Source organism: Carettochelys insculpta, chromosome 13 (assembly GCF_033958435.1).
Source record: "Carettochelys insculpta isolate YL-2023 chromosome 13, ASM3395843v1, whole genome shotgun sequence".
NCBI lineage: Eukaryota > Metazoa > Chordata > Testudines > Carettochelyidae > Carettochelys > Carettochelys insculpta.
In genome coordinates this window covers 61,408-82,088 of record NC_134149.1, presented here as the reverse complement: position 1 = coordinate 82,088, position 20,681 = coordinate 61,408, and the positions used below count along the sequence as shown (strand labels likewise).

Sequence of the window (20,681 nt, the reverse complement as noted above, 5' to 3'; positions counted from 1 at the left end):
CTGGTTAGGTGGTCGGTAATATATTCCTAATGCCATATTCATATTAGAGGAATGAATTGTTATCCATAATGAGTCTATGGAACATTTTGATTCCTTTAGGATTTTTACTTCATTTGATTCTATATTATCCTTCACATATAGTACCACTCCGCCACCCGCACGACCTGTTCTGTCTTTCCGATATAATTTATATCCCGGTATGATAGTGTCCCACTGATTGTCCTCATTCCACCATGTTTCTGAGATGCCTATTATGTCAACTTCCTGGGGGATGTTGGTGGGGCCTGCATCCAGGCAGGTGAGGAGACACCTCCAGCGCCCTTTGAGGCGGCAAAAAGTGTGCTCAACCACCTGGCGTGCATGGTTCAAGCGCGTGTTGAAGCGCTCCTGGCTGGCTGAGAGATGGCCTGTGTAAGGGTGCATGAGCCAGGGCTGGAGGGGGTATGCTGTGTCTGCGACGATGCAGAGGGGCATGGTGGTGTGCCCCACAGGGATCTCCCGCTGGGAGTTGTAGGTCCCCGCCTCCAGCCGGCGGCACAGGCCCAAATTCCTGAATACCCGGGCGTCATGGGTGCTGCCAGGCCACCCAACATAAATGTCCAGGAAGCGGCCCCGGCTGTCCACCAAGGCTTGGAGGACCACAGAATGGTAGCCCTTCCTGTTCAGGGAGCGTCCTCCGCTGTGCTCCAGGGCACAGATGGGGATATGGGTCCCATCCAGAGCCCCAAAGCAATTTGGGAAGCCCAGGCTGGCAAACCCCGCGATGGTGGCATCCGGGTCCCCAAGCCGCACGAGCCTGTGGAGGAGCAGGGCATTGATGGGGTGGACGACCTGCAGGGGAAGGACATGGGAGAGCACCAGTGAGGGGTGTGCAGGGTGTGTCTGGCCTTCCCCCCCAGGGCTGCCCTCCCCCAGGTCCTCTTACCTCCATGAGGATAGCCCCGACGGTGGCCTTGCCCACGCCAAACTGCTGCCCCACGTATCGGTAGCTGTCTGGAGTGGCCAGCTTCCAGACAGCGATGCCGACCCATTTCTCGACCATGAGGGCACGCCGCATGGTGGTGTCCTGGTGCCTTAGTGTGGGGGTGAGCCACTGGCAGAGCTCCAGGAATGTCTGCCGGCTCATGCGAAAGTTCTGGAGCCAGCGGTCGTTGTCCCACTCGCCGAGCACCAGCCGCTCCCACCAGTCTGTGCTCATGGGGTAGCTCCACAGCCGGCGGCGTGTGCGGTTGAGGGGGTGGGGTTGGAGGGCAGCAAGGTCTGGGGTTGCTTCCTCCTCCCCTGGGGGCAGCTCCTCTTCTGTGAATAAAAGGTGGTCAGCTGCCTCTTGCATAGCATTGAGCAGGGCAAGCACTGCTCCTGCAGGGGCGGCTGTGTGGACCTCTGGCGGCGGCGGCTGCTGCTGCTGCTGCTGCTGGGGGGTCCATACTGCTTCGACAGGTGTGCGTGCCTGTGGCTCTGCAGACCGCGTGCTGTGCAGGCTGCATGTGTCTGGGAGGGGCCCTTTAAGGGAGCGGCTAGCTGTTGCCCCGGAAGTGCTAGTCCTCACTGTGACCCTGTCTGCAGCTGTTCCTGGCACCCTTATTTTGATGTGTGCCGCTTTGGCGTGTAGACGCTCCCCTGCCGCGCCTAATTCGATGTGGTGCTGCCCAACATCGACATTGAACGTCAACGGCACCAGCCCTGGGGGACGTGTAGACACTATTCATCGAAATAGCTTATTTCGATGTAGCATACACGTGTAGATGTAGCTTATGTGTGGGGCATAAGGACGTAACACATGCAGCTGACAGCTGTTTAAAAGATTGCAGTCTCACATGCAGGAGGAACAGGGACACCTAGATTGGGATCCACAAAGACTTTTCAAAGAGCAATAGTTGTTATATGCTAAATAATGAGGTTTTCTCTGACTTCTGTGACAACAAATGTGCTTATGTTTTTGCTGCTGTTGTTTATGCAGAAGGAATCTGTGTGGAGTATCAGGCTGTTTCTTACAAGAGCTGTCCAACCCAGTATCCCAATATGTGAAAACTTTCAGGAAAAATAAGGAGGACTTGACGCAGAAGCTCTACACTCTTTATAACAGCACCATCTTTGAGCAAAAGGTATCTTTTGCAAACACATTTGTGGACAAAGAAAACATTTATCCTGCTAACTAATTTTCTCTGTGAAATAATTGCTTCTAGCTCACTAGATGAAGCTCAGCCTTGTAACAAGGTGCTTCTATTTGAATTGGGTCTAAGATATTAGAGTTTTAAAAAGGGATTTATCATAGATGTAATCTGGGAGTCATCAAACTTTCTCAGTGTGATTTTTCTCTTAACAACTTTGTGGAGATAGACTTCCTCTGACCCATTCATTACTGCAGGGAAACGAACTTGCAGTCATGTAACATCCCTCTAACTATGCCTGTTGTTGATATAGAAAATAGATTTTATGTGCCTTGGGTGCACCTGGTTTTATAGAGCCTTCATTCTTATCTGAAGGTAGTTGTATAGCCCCCATTGCAGTGGAATACTACTTACTGTTATATAGCAATGGACCCTAATCAAGGTATCTTAATCTGGCTCCTACTTCTGTCCAGAAAGTTGGAATCGAAGAGCACAGTGCCACTTTTAGCAGCCAGCTCTCTGGAGATCAGTAGCAAGTGCTTGCATGGATGACAGCTTGGAATAGCTGTTGTTGGCTCTCGAACTGAACAGGCTACCCAGATGATGGGTACTTGGGTTAGCCTATCCCAGCATTTCAAAAGTGAAGCTAGACTCACCTTACTGAGTGTTCACTCTTTTTGCACTTGTGTGTATGGGTCTTCCGTGTCCTTGTGGATGCTCCACTATAGGTTTGGTGTATCCCTGTGCCAATGAACAGACATTTTTAAGTTGCAGTGCTTAGTTGCCTCACGCATGCACAGTAGCTGTCTTGTGGTGCCTTTTTCATGTAATATAACCCCTCATTTCCCTCTGTAACCTCTTTGGCTGCAGATGGGGCTCTGTGGCAGTGCAGCCTCTTCACCTTCCTGACAGGAAAAAAACAGATAAATTACCTTTCCTTCAGTCTTTATTTACTGTCCTAATTACCTAGTTTTTTTTCTCTCTCAAAAAACAAATAACCCTCTAACAAAAATCTTTAGAGTTAACAGTTTTTGATAAGTTTCCATTCAGGCTCCTTTAGCCAACAGTACAGGTGACCTGAAGGACACTATGGTGGGTTTTCCTGGCATCAAAAAGTATGAATCCTGATGCAAAGCCCTGATGGTGTCAGACAGCTAGTCCTCCTGTATCCAAACCCTATGGGAAACCCATAAGTTCTCAAAAATGCTTGCAGTATAATAACTGAGTTCCTTTAAAGTGAGTACCACTAAGACTCTGGGCACTGTCCTTCATGGATCTCTGCTGAGCTCAAACATGCCAACTTGGAGCCAAGAAGCATAGTTCTTTCCATGGCACTGACAATCCTGGCATGGGCTCCAGCACTGAAGTCAGCATATAGTCAGAAGTCCTTATACAGACAGTATGATCAAAAGTCTTTTGTAGCTCTGGCAGCCAGACCTAACATAGAATTATAGAATCCTAGGGCTGGAAGGGATCTTAGGTGGTCACCTAGTCCAACCCCTTGCTTCAAGCAGAATCAACCCTAACTAAATCATTCCAGCCACGATTTTGTCAAGCCAGGACTTAAAAACCTCTAGGAATGGAGATTCCACCACCTGTCTAGGTAAAGCATTCCAGTGCTTCACTACCCTCCTGCTGAAATAGTTTGTCCTAATATCCATACTATGCCTCTCCATCGGCAACTTCAGACCATTGCTCCTTGTTCTGCCATGTGTACTTACTGAGAACAGCTTCTCTTCATCCTCTTTACAGCCCCCCTTCAGGAGGCTGAAGGCTGCTATCAAATCGCCCCTCTCTTCTGCAAACTAAATAAGCCCAAATCCCTCAGTCTTTCCTCATAGTCCTGTGTTCCAGCTCCTTAATCACTTTCGTTGCCCTCTGCTGAATCCACTTCAATGCATCCACATTCTTTCTATACTGGGGTCCAGAACTGGAACCAGTACTCCAGATGTGGCCTCACCCCAGTGCCAAATACAGAGCGATAATAACTACTTCGAGTGGTCCCCGTGGGTGCTCCACCTTAGGTGTCAGGCTCACCCCAGCGCCGCAGATTGGAAATTTCCAGTGGTATCTCGTCGGGTTGCGCATGCACCGATGCACGTTGGTCCTTCGCGTGCTTTCGGTCAAGTGCACGATCCAGTCCATGCCAGTTCCTTCTCAACCGCCAACGGCTGCAGACAGAATCCGCTCCAGCTCCAACGCCTGAGACAGATAAAATCATTTTAATATAGTTAATAGTTACTCGTTGGTTTACTAAGACTGTTAAAGTTGGTTTTCTTCTTATATATATAGTTTTTAGAAGAAGAAAAGAAGGGGGAGGAAAGAAAGACGGGGAAGGAGGCAGCCGCCCCAGGCGGTCCACTATCTTGACGACCGTAAGCGTTATCCCCCTTTGTGACTGTTAATAGCTGCTAACTACCTTATTTAACATTGAAAGGAGTTAAATGCCTTGACAGAGATGTCTTCGCTGGGGTTTAAAAAATGTGAATCATGCTGCCAGTCCATGCCTGCCTCTGATGGCCACAGTAAATGTATTCATTGTCTTGGAGAGGCCCATGTTCCCTAGAAATGTCCTCACTGCTCTAAACTAACAGCCAGAGCAAGAAAGGACAGGGAAATGAGATTAAAGATGATCCTATTTGACAAGGCCCTCCAGCCTGAACCGTCGGAGAAGCCCCAAAGGGAAGGGCCGTCAGGGCCGCATAAGAGGAAGGCTGCCTCCTTAACCTCCTCTGTGCACAAGAAAAAGAAGCTTTCCCCAGCTCGATCCTTGCTGGTGGTATCTGTGAGCAGGACGAGCGAGGCACAGGGCCGTGAGCCGCTGACCACTCATAGCAGCGGAAAGGCCATACAGCAGTGCCTGGGGCTCCAATCACTAAACAGTCAGCACCGAGAGCACCGCCAACCCCAGCGCTCGCAATACCAATGGGGTTATGATCAAGGGCGCCATCAACAGCAACAGCAGTATAGGGCCCCCAGACGGCGTCCCCAGCAAGGGCGTACACCCTCAGGGCAAACTCCCAAGACAGCAAGTTTGACGGCTATGTCAAGGACTGCAATACCAAGACCATCACTCAAAGCCAATCACAGTATATGTTCCACCACTGACTCAAACCATTTTATCCTCAATGGCAAAGCATCACGACAGACAAATGGGTGCTGGAAATTATAGCCAAGGGATACGCCATCCCTTTCCAATCACTACCGCTGCCAAAACCCCCTCCCAGTCCCTCCCTAGGGACCCCTCTCATGATACAAGGTTGAAGCAAGAGGTAGACCACCTCACATTTATAGGGGCGGTGGAGAGAGTCCCGGAAGAATTCCAAGGGAAAAGCTTCTACTCCTGATACTTTCTAAGAGAGAAGAAAACAGGAGGCTGGAGGCCAATCCTGGACCTACAGGCTCTCAACCGGTACTTGCGCAAACAGTGCTTCAAGATGACTACAGTTGCCTCCATAGTCACGGCACTGGACGATGGAGATTGGTTCGCAGCCCTCAACTAACAGGACGCGTATTTCCACAGAACAATCCACCCAGCACACAGACATTTTTTTCGTTTCAAAGTGGGCAGGGAGCTCTTCCAATACAGAGTCCTCCCATTTGGTCTTTCTTTGGCGCCCAGAGTCTTTACCAAAACGCTGGCAGTAGTATCAGCTTATTTACACAGGCAGGGCATATTTATTTTTCCATATCTGGGTGACTGCCTACTGAAAGGGGTCTCAAGGGCAGATGTCCTGCGCATGATAGACGTTACTACAAAGACCTTTACCTCACTGGGCCTAGTCATCAATTTCCTGAAATCAGACTGAGCCCACACAAAACATAGAGTTCATAGGGGCACGCGTAGACTCTACTACGTCAAAAGTATATCTGCCCGATGCCCGTTTCCACACTCTCGAATCCCTGGTGCAGGTAATGATGTACAGCCCCACAGTGCCAATCCTCACATGCCTACAGTTTCTGGGGCACATGGCGGCTACCACGTTTGTGGTACAGAATGCTAGGCTACACATGCAAGGCCTACAGCACTGGCTGGCGAGCATTTACAGGCCAATGATTCACACCATCCACAAAATGGTATCGCCCACAATGGAAGTGCAAAAGTCCCTGGCATGGTGGGTGCACCCCGAGAACTTACTAGTAGGGGTGCCTTTCCACCAGCCGCAAATTGCGGTTTTTCTCACAACGGATACATCCCACATAGGATGGAGAGCGCACATTGGCAACAGAGTGACACAGGGGCAATGGTCCCCAGCAGAGATGGCAATGCACATAAACATATTGAAACTCAGAGCAGTGTTCAATGCATGCAGGCGCTTTCGAAAATATCTGCAGGGCAAAGTGGTCGGAGTCAATACCGACAACACCTCCACAATGTTCTATATCAGTCGTCAAGGAGGGGCCAGATCTCATGCACTATGCGCAGAGGCAGTCCGATTGTGGAACTGGTGCATTGACAACAACATAATGCTCAAAGCCTCATACTTGCCGGGTGTCCACAATGTGAAAGCGGACCAACTAAGCAGACACTTTGCTCTCACGCACGAGTGGCAAATCCGCTCCGATCTGCTCCGCGAAGTATTTCACAGATGGGGTTTTCCCCGAATCGATTTGTTTGCCACCTACACCAACAAGAAATGTCCACAGTATTGCTCCAGGGCAGGCATCGGGCAGGGTTCTTTGGGGGACACCTTCATGGTCCCATGGAAGGGTCCTCTGCTGTACGCATTTTCTCCCACAACTCTCATTCACAAGGTTCTAGAGAGAGCCAGAAGGGAGAAGGTACGCATGATACTTATAGTCCCAACGTGGGACCGACAGCAATGGTTTCCCTTGCTCCTGCGCATGTCATGCTGCCCGCCACTCCCTCTCCGGATAGTACCGGACCTTCTCACGCAGAGTCAGGGGTCCATAGTGTACCCACATACTCGAATGCTCCGCCTACAAGCGTGGCTAATCCATGGCTCAGCGCCTTAGAGAGCACATGCTCAGAAGGAGTAAAAGAAGTCCTGGAGTGCAGTCGGCGGGCCTCCACCAGGAGGACTTACGCACAGAAATGGAAACTATTTATATCCTGGTGCTCATCCAAGCAATTGGCTCCTCTAGACGTCTCGATTCCCATAATTCTAGGGTACCTGCTGGAGCTGAAACAAGACGGACTTTCTCTACCCTCATTAAAGGTCCACCTCGCAGCTATATCAGTGTTCCAACACAGAGAGGAAGGGCCAACCATATCCGCCCATCCCATTACCACACAGTTCCTAAAGGGGCTTGCAAACCTATGCCCCCCTCGGAAGCCGTTATCACCTTCATGGAGTTTGGACTTGGTCCTCGACACGCTGTCTAGACCACCCTTTCAACCATTGGCCACAGTACCCCTCTGGTTGCTTACCATAAAAATAATCTTTCTTCTCGCAATTACATCAGCCCGCAGGGTGAGAAAACTCGCAGCAATAATGGCAACGCCACCCTACACAATATTCTTAAAGGAAGCAGTAATCTTACGATTACACCTGGCCTTCATTCCAAAGATCGCCTCAGAGTTCCACATTAATGAACCAATAGTTTTACCTTCATTTTATCCTAAACCGCACACCTCCAGCAAGGAAGTGCGGCTGCACTTGGTAGATGTGAGGAGGGCATTGGCCTTTTACATAGACAGAACTAAGCCCTTCTGGAAAACGGACAGACGTCTGGTGTCTCTCGCACCCAGATCAAAAGGGGAAGGTCTGTCCTCACAAAGAATTACAAATAACATTGTATCCTGCATAAAACTGTGTTACGAGCTCCATAAGACCCCTCTGCTAGCTCCGCCCAGGGCTCACTCCACTAGAGTGATGGTGCCATCGACAGCTTTCTTCAAAGGAATCGCATTAAAAGACATCTGCAGAGCAGCGACTTGGTCATCCTACGACACCTTCGCCAAGCACTATGCGATGCACCGGGTGGTGGATGAGGATACGCATCTATCAACAGTGGTCCTTTCAAGGGCAAGCTGCACATAAATCGGGTACCCACCTCCATATTTGGGGTCACTGCTGGGTAGTCATCTAAGGTGAAGCACCCATGGGGACCACTCAAAGACAAAAGAGAAGTTACTCACCTGTGTAGTAATGATGGTTCTTCAAGATGTGTCCCCGTGAGTGCTCCACTACCCCCCTGTTCCTCTCCGCTTCGGAGTTCTGCTTGGTGTTGTTCAGGAGCATCCGGGGCGGTTGATCGAGGAACTGGCGTGGACTGGATCGTGCACATGACCGAAAGCACTCGAAGGACCGACGCACATCGCGCATGCGCGACCCGACGAGATATCGCTGGAAATTTCTGATCTGTGGTGCTGGGGCAAGCCCGACACCTAAGGTGGAGCACCCCCAGGGACATATCTCAAAGAACCATCGTTACTACACAGGTGAGTAACTTCTCTTTCCCTAGATCTGCTGGAAATGCTTCTCGTAATGCACCCCAATATGCTGTTAGCCTTCTTGGCTACAAGGGCACACTGTTGACTCATATCCAGCCTCTCATTCACTGTAGTCTCCGTGTCCTTTTCTTTTGCACTGCCTGTAACGATGCTTGTGATTTTTTTGTTCCAAGTGCAGGACTCTGCCGTTGTTCTTGTTGAACCTCATCAGACTTCTTTTGGCCCAATCCTCCAATTTGTGTAGGTCACTCTGGACCCTGTCCCTTCCATCCAATTTATCTACCTCTCCTGCTGGCTTAGTGTCATCTGCTAATTTGCTGATGGTGCAATCCATCCCTTCATACAGGTCGTTAATAAAGATGTTGAACAATTCTGGCCCTAGAACTGCTCATTGGGGCACTCCATTTGAAACCAACTGCCAACCAGACATTGAGCCATTGATATTGGGCCCGACCATCTCAACATGCAACTGTAGCGAAGATGGGATCACAGGTCCACAACAGCACTGCACTCTGCTCCTCTGCCAGCAAGACATCATGGTCTCTTCTGATCTGATCCTCATAGCTCCGGCCTGGGCTCGACCACATTGGTTCCCGATCCAGCAGCGCATGTCAGCATGCCCTCCACGGTTGATCCCCATCATTCCAGGTCTACTTACACAGAACCAAGATTTGTTGATGCATCGACAGCCAAACACACTTCTCCTCATGGGTTGGTTGATAATTGGTTTGACCCTTCAGAGGCCTTGTGTTCTGAACATGTCAGTCACGTTTTGATGCACAGTCAGTGAACTTCCATGAGGAAGACTTATGCATACAAGTGGAAATGTTTTGTGGCATGGTGCTCCATGCAGGGTGTGCATCCAGAAGAAGCCCCCATACAGTCCATTCTGGACTACTTACTTTATCTTAAGCAAGAGGGACTTGCTTTGCCATCTTTAAAGGTGCACTTAGCAGCCATCTTGGCCTTTAGACGCACAACGGATGGGACATTAGTATTTGCGCACCCAATAACTGTGCATACTCCAAAAGGTCTCGCCAACCTTTTCCCTCCTCATAAACCTATATGACCACCTTGGAGTCTCGACTGAGTTCTGGATACAATATCCAGATGTCCATTTGAACCATTAGCGACTATTCCATTACGTCTCCTTACCTTAAAAGCAGTGTTCCTTCTGGCTATTGCATCCGCTTTTCAAGTTAGTGATCTGGCTGCCCTGATGACCTCTCTGCCATATACAAAATTTACCAAAGAGACAGTGGTGCTTCAATTACATCCTGCTTTCATTCCAGAGGTCATGTCCTACTTACACTTGAATGAGCCAATCATACTTCTGTCTTTTTACTCGAGACCGCATACTTCCAGTAAGGAGACAAGAATGCATTCTCTGGACGTGGGAAGAAAATTAGCATTTTACCTAGAAAAAACAAAGCCCTTGTGCAGTACAATTAGGCTATTACTGTCTCTTGCGCAGAGATCTAAGTGTGAGGTGCTTTCATCACAGAGAATCTTGAACATTGTTGTGTTGTGCATAACTACACGTTGTTGTTTGCAGAAGACACCTTTACTTGTCCCTACTAAAGCTCACTCTACTAGGGTGATGGCAGCATCCACAGCCTTCTTCAAGAGTGTCCCTTTGAAGGACATTTGCTGAGCAGCAACACAGTCGTCTTACAACATGTTCGCCATGCATTATGCCAGACACGGCCAGATGGCTGAAGATACGAGTCTTTCAACAACCGTGCTTTCCATGGCTCCTGACATCTAACTCTGGTACTCTCCTCTGTGTTTTTGGGGTGGCCACTGCTGTGTAGTATGTATGTATGTATGTATGATATGGAGCAGCCATGGGGCCCAGTAGAAGAAGAAAGAGAAGTCACTCACCTGCGAGGTAATGATGGTTCTTCAAGATGTGTCCTCGTGGTGCTCTGCTACCCTCCCGTCCTTCCTGCTTTGCAGTTTGTCTATGTCTTTGAGATGTGTACTTCCAAGGTGGCTTCGAGGAACTGGCTCAGACCGGATTGCACACATGAGTAAAAGATCCTAGCATGCTCCTGCACATGCACGATCCGAACAGCAACTGGTTAGCAAATATCTGATCTGTGGCGCCGGAGCTAACCCAACAACTGATATGGAGCACCCATGAGGACGCAGCTGGAAGAACCATTATTACCACCTGGGTGAGTAACTTCTCCTTTTATATCATCCAGTAAGGAGGAGACTGGTCTCGCTCCATATATACAGAAGCAATCAACTTGTGGAACTGGAGCAATCACTGCATCATCAACCTTGCTGCATCCTACCTACCATGTTGTCAAAAGACTAAAGTAAACCCCTCAGCCACCACTTTTCTGAACAACACGAAGTGGGAAACACATTCCAGTGTCCTCAGAGTGATGTTGCTCAAATGGGGTTACCTGCAAATCAACCTGTTTGTGTTACAGATGAATCGCAAATGCCCATATTTTTGCTCCAGAGCAGGCCTCACGCTTGGATTGTTGGGGAACATGTTCCTCATTCTATGGAGCATAATGCTTCTGTATGATTTCCCGCCCATATTGTTGATCCCATGAGTCATCCACAAGATCCAGATGGACAAGGTGTATGCCATTCTCATTTTCTTGACATGGACCAGATAGACTTAGTGCCCTTACCTCCCATGCTCCCAGTATACTATTCTCACGTGCTGCTTCTGTTGCAGCACAAAGGCCACCTTCTGCACCCAAACCCAAAGATACTCTACTTCAAAGCATGGCTCCTCTGTGGTTCTGTCATGGGAGAGAAGTCTACTGAGAGTAAAACGTGTTACAGAATAGTCATCAATCCACTACCAGAAATACCTTCAACAGAAAAAACGATTCTCTATTGTGCCAACAAAAACAACTGTCCCTGATCAGGACACCTCTGCCCAATGTTTTAGATATTGTTTTGGATCTGAAAGCGTTTGACCCATCAATAAGTTAACTTAAAGTTTGCCTTGTGGCCATTATGGCCTTCCATGACCAAATACATGGGGCATCAATCTTTGCTAACCTAATCACAAAACACGTCCTCATGGGTATCCAGAAGATATACCCAGAAGTCTATCAACCCGCACCACCATGGGGCCTCAGCCATATTCTCACAGGTCTTACACAACCATCTTTTGAACCCTTATCCACATGTCCATTCCTCATATGTCAGTGAAGCAGTCCTGGTAGCAATCATGTTGGCCAGATGATTGGAAAAATAGCAGCGCTGATGGCAGAATGCCCTCAGTGCTTTTTAAAGACAAGATCATTCTACGGCTGTATCAGAACTTTTTGCCATTGCTTTACACTAACCAGTATGTTGCCTGAACCGTACTTACTGCATTCTACCCCAAACTGCATAAGAATCCACCTGAAGTGAACCTAACTTATAGTTAGACGAGCTATCACTTTCCACTTGGATAGGACCAAGCCATTCCAGAAGTTGGTAGGACTGTTCATTTCTGTAGCTGAGTTAGGGTGACCATTCGTCCTGTATTTGGGATACCAAAAAGACATCCCAACTTATTTTTTAAAGGGACTTACTGTCCCGAATTTGGGCTGTCCCCCTGCTGATCTTTTCCTCCAACAGCTGCGCAGGCACAGCTGCTGGCAGGAGTCACTTCCCTGAGCCTCGGGGAAGCAAGGGCGGTGTGGGCAGCTGCTGCTTCCCCAGGGCTCCGGGCCAGGGCTGGCAGCTGCTGCTTCCCTGGGGCTCCCAGAGAGGGCTAGCAGCTGCTGCTTTCTCAGGGCTCCGAGGGAGCACCATCGGCTTCCACCTCCTTCCCAGTTCCCGGGGGCTTGGTGGAGCCGGGAGTAGCCACCCCTCCCCACTATATTTCTCTGTCCCACATTTGGGACAGAGAGATGTGGTTTCCCTAATCTGAATACTCCAAAAGGCTCAGTGTTTTGTACACAATGACTGTAGGAATGGCTCTCTACCTGTATATGCACTGGCTACACAATTTGCGACAAACACCTCCCTCCAGGAGTCAAAGCCCACTTTGTGGCAACCTCAACTTCATTTATAGATAATATGCCTTGGTAGACATCTGTAAGGCTGCAAACTGGGCCTCAGAACACACTTTTGCACAATATTATGCCATCACAGGAAGGCCTATTCCCAGTAACATTGTTGACATAGCTGTGTTCTCATCCACTGCTAAAATATAAATCTAAAGCCCTACCTTGTGACACACTGTTCTATAGTTACCTGGAGTGGAGCACCCACAGAGCCCCACTCCAAGGGGGTCGGGTTGCATGTGTGCTACCCTTGGCCAGTAACAACACCATGAGAATGCTAGTGCACTTGTGCAATGCAATCAAGCACTGCTATTGAAAATCTCCAATCACTGGTGCAGGGGTGCAACAACACCCACAGTGAAGCATCCACAGGGACACACATCTCAAAGAACATTGTTAGAGCACAAGTTGAGTAACTTTTTCTCTGTGCTGAGATGCTCTTGGAGACTTACGCAGTCAATGACAAGAACTTGTCTGTCCTTCATGGAGAACTTGGGGAAGGATATTGTTTGGCTATTAGGACTGGAGTGATTTTTTTTTCCTTCTGCATCCTAGCTGCAGAATTGGCATGATCCAGGGCAAGTGAAAGGGAAGATAAGGTTTTAACCTAGAGCCCAACCTGTATAAATCTGGCTTCAAAACACCTCCAAATTTAGAACAAGAGTTGGCAGGTAGAAGTATTTGGACTGAAAAGAAGGTAGGAGTTTAGGTTAATTGTGCAGTGAAGACATGCACTACGTATACCATCAGTACTCGAATTCTGAAAGAGGTGGTTCCTTTCTGCTGATACTTTGAAGCAATAAGGGATCAGAGATTAAGTAATTTGATAAGATTAGAGGAAGTTACACTTCCTGGCAAAGGAAAATTGATGAGATTTTTAAAAGATCTTGATAAACTGGGGATAGGTAGGTTAAATGATCTGTAAATGGCTTTACCTGAATTTGGTAGCTAACCATTTGAAACACAGCTATTAAGCATCTGTGAAAGACATTTAATACCTCCTTAGACAATCTCTTGCGGAAGGCTTCAACCTTCATTGTGTGTTCAGAAAACTTGTCTGGCAAAGAGGGAATGCTACCTTAGATCAGAGATCTTGGTAACTTGGTTGTGTGAGAGGGAAAGAAAACATACGTGTATAGCCAAGGAAGAGACTGTCAAGATGACTAGGGCAGGGATGTCATAAAAGGACTTGATAGTTAGAGATGTGAGATTTTTTTTCCCTGCATTCTGTTACTTAAGGGTATAATGTGAACAGGTTTTTGTATTAGAGAATTTGCCAGATCATGGAAGGTTATATATACATATACACCATTTTATCAGAAGAATATTACTACTGTGTGGCTGTTTTATACTAACCTCTCTAATCCATAACGTTGTTCTGTGGCAACATCTATAATCCAGTGTGATTTTAGTTAGACAGATGACCACTTATCATGGGTGTGTCCAAGTTTCCTGTGATCTCATAAACTTCCTTGACAAACACCAGTCCTACCTCTCGGTGTTCTGTGCTGTTATTTACCTGTAATTTGCCCCTAAATGTCTTCTAAGAGCCCAGTAAGCAGTGAAAGTGTTGATAAGGTGCTAGACAATGTTAACCTTCCATGGTCCAGTAAATTCTCTTATTCGGCACCAGTTTAGTCCTGAGGATGCTGAACAAGAGGTTCAACATGTATAAAGACAGTGAACTCCTTCAGCTTCTAAGGCTGGTGTTGTCCATCCAGTTCTAAATCAGTGTCCATTGTAGTAGCTACTGTTAGGGCAAAGTAACCACATTATTCTGAAAATATATTTATTGCTCATGTCAACTGTAAGAAGAGGTAGAGAAGACAAGAGGAGTTCCTCAGACCTAACTACCTGCTATGTGTCTAAACGGTATGAACAAAGTTGTCATCTCCCAGCAAGGTGTGTTGTGAAAGGCTATGGTGGTGTTCACATGAGGGAAAATGTGTAAGTACTCAAGAAAATGAAATGAGTTGGCAGAAGTGTGGCTCAAAGAAGGTGAGAAGGAAAGTAAGTTGCGTATCCCTCAATTTATCATCAGGGTACAGAACTCCTGCAGTCCTGGAGCAGTGGCTGGGAGGCATGTATGTGGAGAGATCTCTTCTTGGGGCTGTTTGGGGGCAGAGAGTGAGCTCCTCCAACTCCAAGGCCACAGCAGAAGCTCACAAGTTGTCCAGCTGTGGACCTCAGCAGGAGGCACAGAATGTGCCCCTCCACAGGGGTCAAATTTAAATTCTTGCACACAAACCTGTATAGTTCAAATATACTGTTTCTTGATTTTGTTTATCAGTTGCCAGAGAAAATGGAAATAATCTGGAACAAAAAGATGCGGAAGACAGCAGGATACTGCGTAACTGGACAAACAAAAGGTCTTGAGGTACAACGCTATGCTCGGATAGAGCTGTCAGAGAAAGTTTGTGACTCTGCAGGTAAGAAAAAGAATATTTTTTTTTTTCTGCAGAACAGCTCTAACATATAGCCTTTCCTGTGCATCCACACAATGAAAACTTCATCAAGTTCTCGTCACCTCATGTGTGGATTACTATGGCATCCTTTCTCCTTGACAAATGCAATCTTGACTGGTTCATGTCTATTCAGAATGCTGCTATAAAACATAATTTACAAAAGCTGCCAATGTGACTATTTTTCTACATTCTTTGAAGCTCTGCACTGATTTCACCTTCTCTATTGCATCATGCGTAAGCTTCTTGTATTCTGAGATCTTATACCCCAGGGGTAGGCAACCTCTGACTTAAGAGCTAAATATGGCTCAATACAGACCCAAATATGGTTCTTTTATCATTCCCAGAATACATACAATGTTTTAAATGAAAATGAAAATATAATTAAAAATTTTTTAAATGTGTAATTACTCGTCAGATGTTTTCTTTTTTTTTTTTTTAAATTTTGTCTATTTCACCTTAACCAGAAGTGAAAGTAAGGGGGTACACCCTCTTGTGCAGTTCCATGAAGAGCCAGGTGGGGTGCACTGCACTGCTGAGAGGGGGTTCAGTGTTGCTCTTTACACGAATTGCTGCCTAGGGTGAGCCAAGCATGTTCAGGAGCTCTCCTGAAGACAGCCTTGCAGCAGCAGGTAACCTGGGCTCTGGGTCCCACCCCCAGCCCTGTCTCCCCCACGAGCACACAAGCTGCACCCTGACTTCTTTGCCCCCTCCCCCCAGCACTCTCTGCCCTGAATGATACATGCACACACAATCCCCTGCCTTGAACCCCCTGCACTCCACCCCGCACTTAATTTTTTTTTTTTTTTTACAGATTCTGTTGTATTGCAACTTCCCCACCCGCTGCCCTGAGTCCTCCTGGAGGCGGGTGTGTGATAGGACAGTGCCTGTAAGATATTTAAATTACTTTCTCCCCTGTCTTTAACTGGACAGACTTGTATGCATTTGTGGATATGTCTGGATCACCACACTGTCTCATTTGTAGTGAGAGACTGTCTTCAAACAAAAAAAAATCTAACACAGAATGGCATATTTCATGACAAAACATGCTACATTTGCTACAAAATACTCCAAGGGTGATACATGGGGAAAAAAAGCCTTCAAAGAGCTACAGCAAAAAATTAATATTGGACAAAATAGCCTGCTGGCATGCTTTTAAAAAAAAGATGGGACTTTAAACTCTGCATGCTTTGTGGGCTCAGACAATATTATTTGAGAAGGGAAGCCTTTTACTGACAGGGATTATGTGAAGCGATGCATCCTAAGAATTGGCCATTAACTGTTTGATGAGGACAAAATCCTACAGAAAATTCAAGATGCCATTATCAGCAAAAACAGTTCATGACAGAGCTGTGAAAATGGTTCCTCAAACTAACAAGGAACAAATGTAAAAGTTGAGTACAGATACTTATTTTTTATTTGTTTTGGACAAGATAACTGATATGTGACATTAATCAGTCATGTATTATGGGATGATATATTTGTGGAAATGCTGTGCACAAAGAAATGATTGCAGTACTTACTTACTTAATTACTTAGGTCCACCTGTGCATCTGGGCACATTGGGCAACAAGTGCTCACCAGCAATTTTGGTCAGCTGCAGATAATTACGCCTCCTCCCATGAGATACCAAGAGCCTGATCCCCTGACCCCCTAGGGGATGGTACTAATTCCTCGGGGTCGGGGGGGGGCAATCTCAAACACCCCCCACCCCCGTGGGGGCCATTCTCAATGTTTAATAAGTCTTCCTTAAATGTGGTGCATCAGGTCTTCAGTGGCCTGCCTCTCTTCCTTCTTCCCTCTGCCGGTATCTATCTCATTGCAGTCTTTGGGTGCAGTTGATCTGGCAGATGCAGAATGTGTCCAGCAAACTGCACTCTGCGCTCTGTCATGATATCCTGCAGTGCCCATGATCCGCATCTGTGATGGAGTCGGGGGAGTGCAAATGCGAGACTCAGGCTGGATGTGAGAGGCAAGCAGAACAGTTCCCAGTGGCTAAGGATGGCCCTGGGGCTACAACTGGCAGGTAACACCTCTGCCCTGAACAAAGAGGAGGGAGGAGCTGAGCTGGTTTTTTGAATCGGGGGACGGCAGTGAGAGGCTAGGGAAGAGAGAGGGAAGGCAGCCAGCCTGAAGAGGGGGGAAAGCTACACCCCAGAGGGGCACCCCTCAGGGTCTTCTCCCCAGGACGGGTTGGAAGGACCGTCTCTGACTGCTGTACTGACGCTTCTGTGAGAAACTGGGCATCTGTTGCCTAATAAACCTCCTGTTGTACCTGCTGAGTGAGAGTCACTCCTGCCAGCGGACGGGGTGCAGTGCAGGGGGACCCCTGAACCCCATCACACTGGTGTGAGAAGTGGGATCCACTGCACCCATGGATGAGCTCCCAGCAGTAGCTGATTGAGCGCAAGAGAAGGAAGGAGCCTCACAAGAGCCAGAGGTGGAACAGAGCAATTCCTGCAGCTGCTGCTGGTGAGTGGATACCCCGGGAGATGGTGGGGAGATGGATTATACCCAACTCCTGAAGGCAGAGCTAGCGGGGCTTTGCAAAGAGAGGGGCCTGACCATGGGAAAGGCGACCAAGGCCCAGCTGATTGCCCAGCTGGAAGAGAATGACCGATCCAGGGGGCCAGAGCCTGTCCCGGCAGGAAGTGGCCGGTCCCGCTCGGGAAGCATTTCGGATTCTCCGACGGGAGCGGGGGCTCGACGCCGTCAGATACACATGGTGCCCGCCAGGTCGCACTCAGCTAGCGGTAGTCCATCGCGGGCAGAGTCCCCTGCCGCAGAGCTGAGATGGCTGGAGCTCGAGGTGAGATTAAAGGAACTGGAGCACCAGGAACAGGAAAGAGAGCGTGAGCACGAGCGCCAGGAACGGGAAAGAGAGCGTGAGCACAAGAGCCAGCTACAAGACAGACAGCGGGAGGAGACAGAGCGAGAGTGGGAGCATGAGTGGGCCATGGTGGAGGCGAGAGAGCGAGAGTGGGAGCATGAGCGGGCCATGGTGGAGGCGAGACACCAAGAGGCCCCACCTGCGGTAAGCGGGGAGAGGGCCAGACGGCTCGGGGTGGCCAGTCACTTGGAGATGCGCGTGCTGGCCCAGTGGCAGGACACCAGGGGATCCACTGCACCATGGAAAGGTTGTTACAGAACTTTTTTTGGCCTGGGATCTTTGCAGCAGTCCGTCAATATTGCCTGTCCTGCGATCCCTGCCAGAGGGTGGGGAAGACCCGAGACAAGGGGAAAGCTGCCCTGAGGCCACTGCCCATCATAGAGGAGCCTTTCCAGAAAGTAGCTATGGACATAGTGGGACCCTTCAGCAAGGCAACGCGTTCGGGGAAGAAATATATTTTCTTGGTGGTAGATTTTGCCACGCGATACCCAGAAGCAGTGGCCTTGACCTCTGTCAACGCTGGCACCGTGGCGGATGCACTGCTGTCCATTTTCAGCAGAGTGGGGTTTCCCAAGGAGGTCCTCACAGATCAGGGGTCCAACTTCATGTCGGCCCTGCTGCAAAGCTTGTGCGACAAGTGTGGGGTCCGGCACTCCTGGGCCACAGCCTACCACCCGCAGACCAATGGGCTGGTGGAGAGGTTCAATGGGACTCTAAAGCAGATGCTGAGAACCTTCATGAATCAATACCCCCGTGACTGGGACAAGTACTTACCCCACCTGCTGTTTGCATACAGGGAGGTGCCCCAGGAATCCACGGGGTTCTCCCCGTTTGAGCTGCTGTACGGAAGGAGGGTACGGGGACCCTTGAACTTGCTCAGAGAAGAGTGGGAGGGGACGGCCTCTCCTGAAGGGGAGTCAGTGGTACAGTATGTACTGACCTTCCGGGAAAAACTCACCGAGCTCATGGGCCTGGCCAGGGAGAACCTCTCCATGGCCCAAAGGAAGCAAAAGGTCTGGTATGACTGTAACGCCCGGGCCCGAGCCTATGCCACCAGGGACCAAGTGATGGTCCTTGTACCTGTGCGTCGGAACAAGCTGCAAGCGGCCTGAGATGGCCCCTTCAAGGTCGTCAAACAGCTGAATGACGTGAATTATGTGGTGGAACTGTCGAACTGGGCCGACAGCCACCGGGTCTATCAAGTGAACATGATAAAACCTTACTGGGACAGAGAGAACTTGGTGCTGGCCGTGTGCAGACACTGGGAGGGGCAGGGGGATGATCCCTTGGTGGATTTGCTCACAGGGACTGGAGCCGGCTCCTTGCTGGAGTCTATTCCTCTCTCAGACCAGCTGACCCCTGCCCAGCAGACAGTGATCAAGGAGGTGCTGCATTCGCACCAACAGCTGTTTTCTGACAGACCCGGACGCACTGACCTAGCTGTCCACCGAATAGAGACAGGCACCCATGCCCCCACAAAGTGTGTGCCATTCAGAGCCACAGGGAGGACAACTCAGGACATAGAGCAGGAGGTTGAAGACATGCTGGCTCTGGGGGTGATCCAACCCTCCTCCAGCCCCTGGGCCTCTCCCGTGGTGTTAGTCCCTAAAAAAGATGGGTCTGTTCGGTTTTATGTGGACTATCGCAAGCTTAACGCCATCACTGTATCGGACGCCTACCCCATGCCCAGGCCTGATGACCTTTTAGACAAGCTGGGGGGAGCCCGTTACCTCACCACCATAGACCTCACCAAGGGGTACTGGCAAGTGCCATTAGATGAAGATGCCCGGCTCAAGTCAGCTTTCATCACCCCTGTGGGGCTCTACGAGTTCCTGGTCCTGCCCTTTGGCCTCAAGGGGGCACCTGCTACCTTCCAGCATCTGCTGGACCAGCTACTGAAAGGCATGGAGAGCTTTGCCCTGGCTTGCATGGATGACATTTGCATCTTCAGCCAGACGTGGGAGGACCATGTGTCCCAGGTCAAGCAGGTGCTGGACCGACTCCAGAAGGCCGGGCTGACTATCAAGGCAGTGAAGTGCAATGTGGGAATGGCTGAGGTGACCTACCTGGGCCACAAGGTGGGCAGTGGCTGCTTAAAGCCAGAGCCAGCTAAAGTGGAGGCTGTCAGAGATTGGCCCACACCCCAGACTAAGAAACAGGTCCAGGCCTTCACTGGGATGGCGGGATACTACCGGAGGTTTGTGCCCCACTTTAGCTCCATCGCAGCCCCCCTGACGGAGCTGTGTAAAAAGGGAAAGCCTGACAAGGTGGTCTGGACCGAGCAGTGCCAAGAAGCCCTCTGCGAGCTGAAGGAGGCTCTGGTCAGGGCCCTAGTGCTGGCAAATCCAGACTTCAACAAACCCTTCCTGGTGTTCACCGATGCCTCAGACGTGGGGCTGGGGGCTGTGCTAATGCAGGTGAATAACAAGGGGGAGAAACACCCCATCGTGTACCTGAGTAAGAAGCTGCTGCCCCGGGAGCAGAACCCCGCGGCCATAGAGAAGGAATGTCTGGCCATGGTGTGGGCGCTGGGGAAGCTGCAGCCGTACCTGGTTGGACGGCGTTTCACCATGTACACCGATCACTCGCCCCTGACCTGGCTGCGTCACATGAAAGGGGCCAACGCCAAGCTCCTGCGGTGGAGTCTGCTCCTGCAGGACTACGACATGGAGGTGGTCCATGTGAAGGGGAACAACAACACCATAGCTGATGTCCTGTCACGCAGGGAGGGCCCCGAACTTCCCCAGGTCACTGGCTAAGTGACCCCGC

The 20,681-nt window shown here is 49.3% G+C and overlaps 1 protein-coding gene across 3 annotated transcripts in view; it reads left to right on the top strand.

Annotated features, from left to right (window-relative positions):
- The window catches only part of GCNA (germ cell nuclear acidic peptidase), a 97,459-nt gene that overhangs the window by 55,947 nt on the left and 20,831 nt on the right, over positions 1–20,681 (top strand). For 2 of the 3 annotated variants that reach the window (XM_075008056.1, XM_075008055.1), the window contains exons 8-9: positions 1,961–2,105; positions 14,851–14,989. In XM_075008056.1, the coding sequence (XP_074864157.1) occupies positions 1,961–2,105; positions 14,851–14,989 (284 nt within the window). Of the gene's footprint in view, positions 1–1,960; positions 2,106–14,850; positions 14,990–15,836; positions 15,912–20,681 lie in introns of all 3 variants that reach the window. The other variant, XM_075008057.1, reaches the window with a different exon arrangement.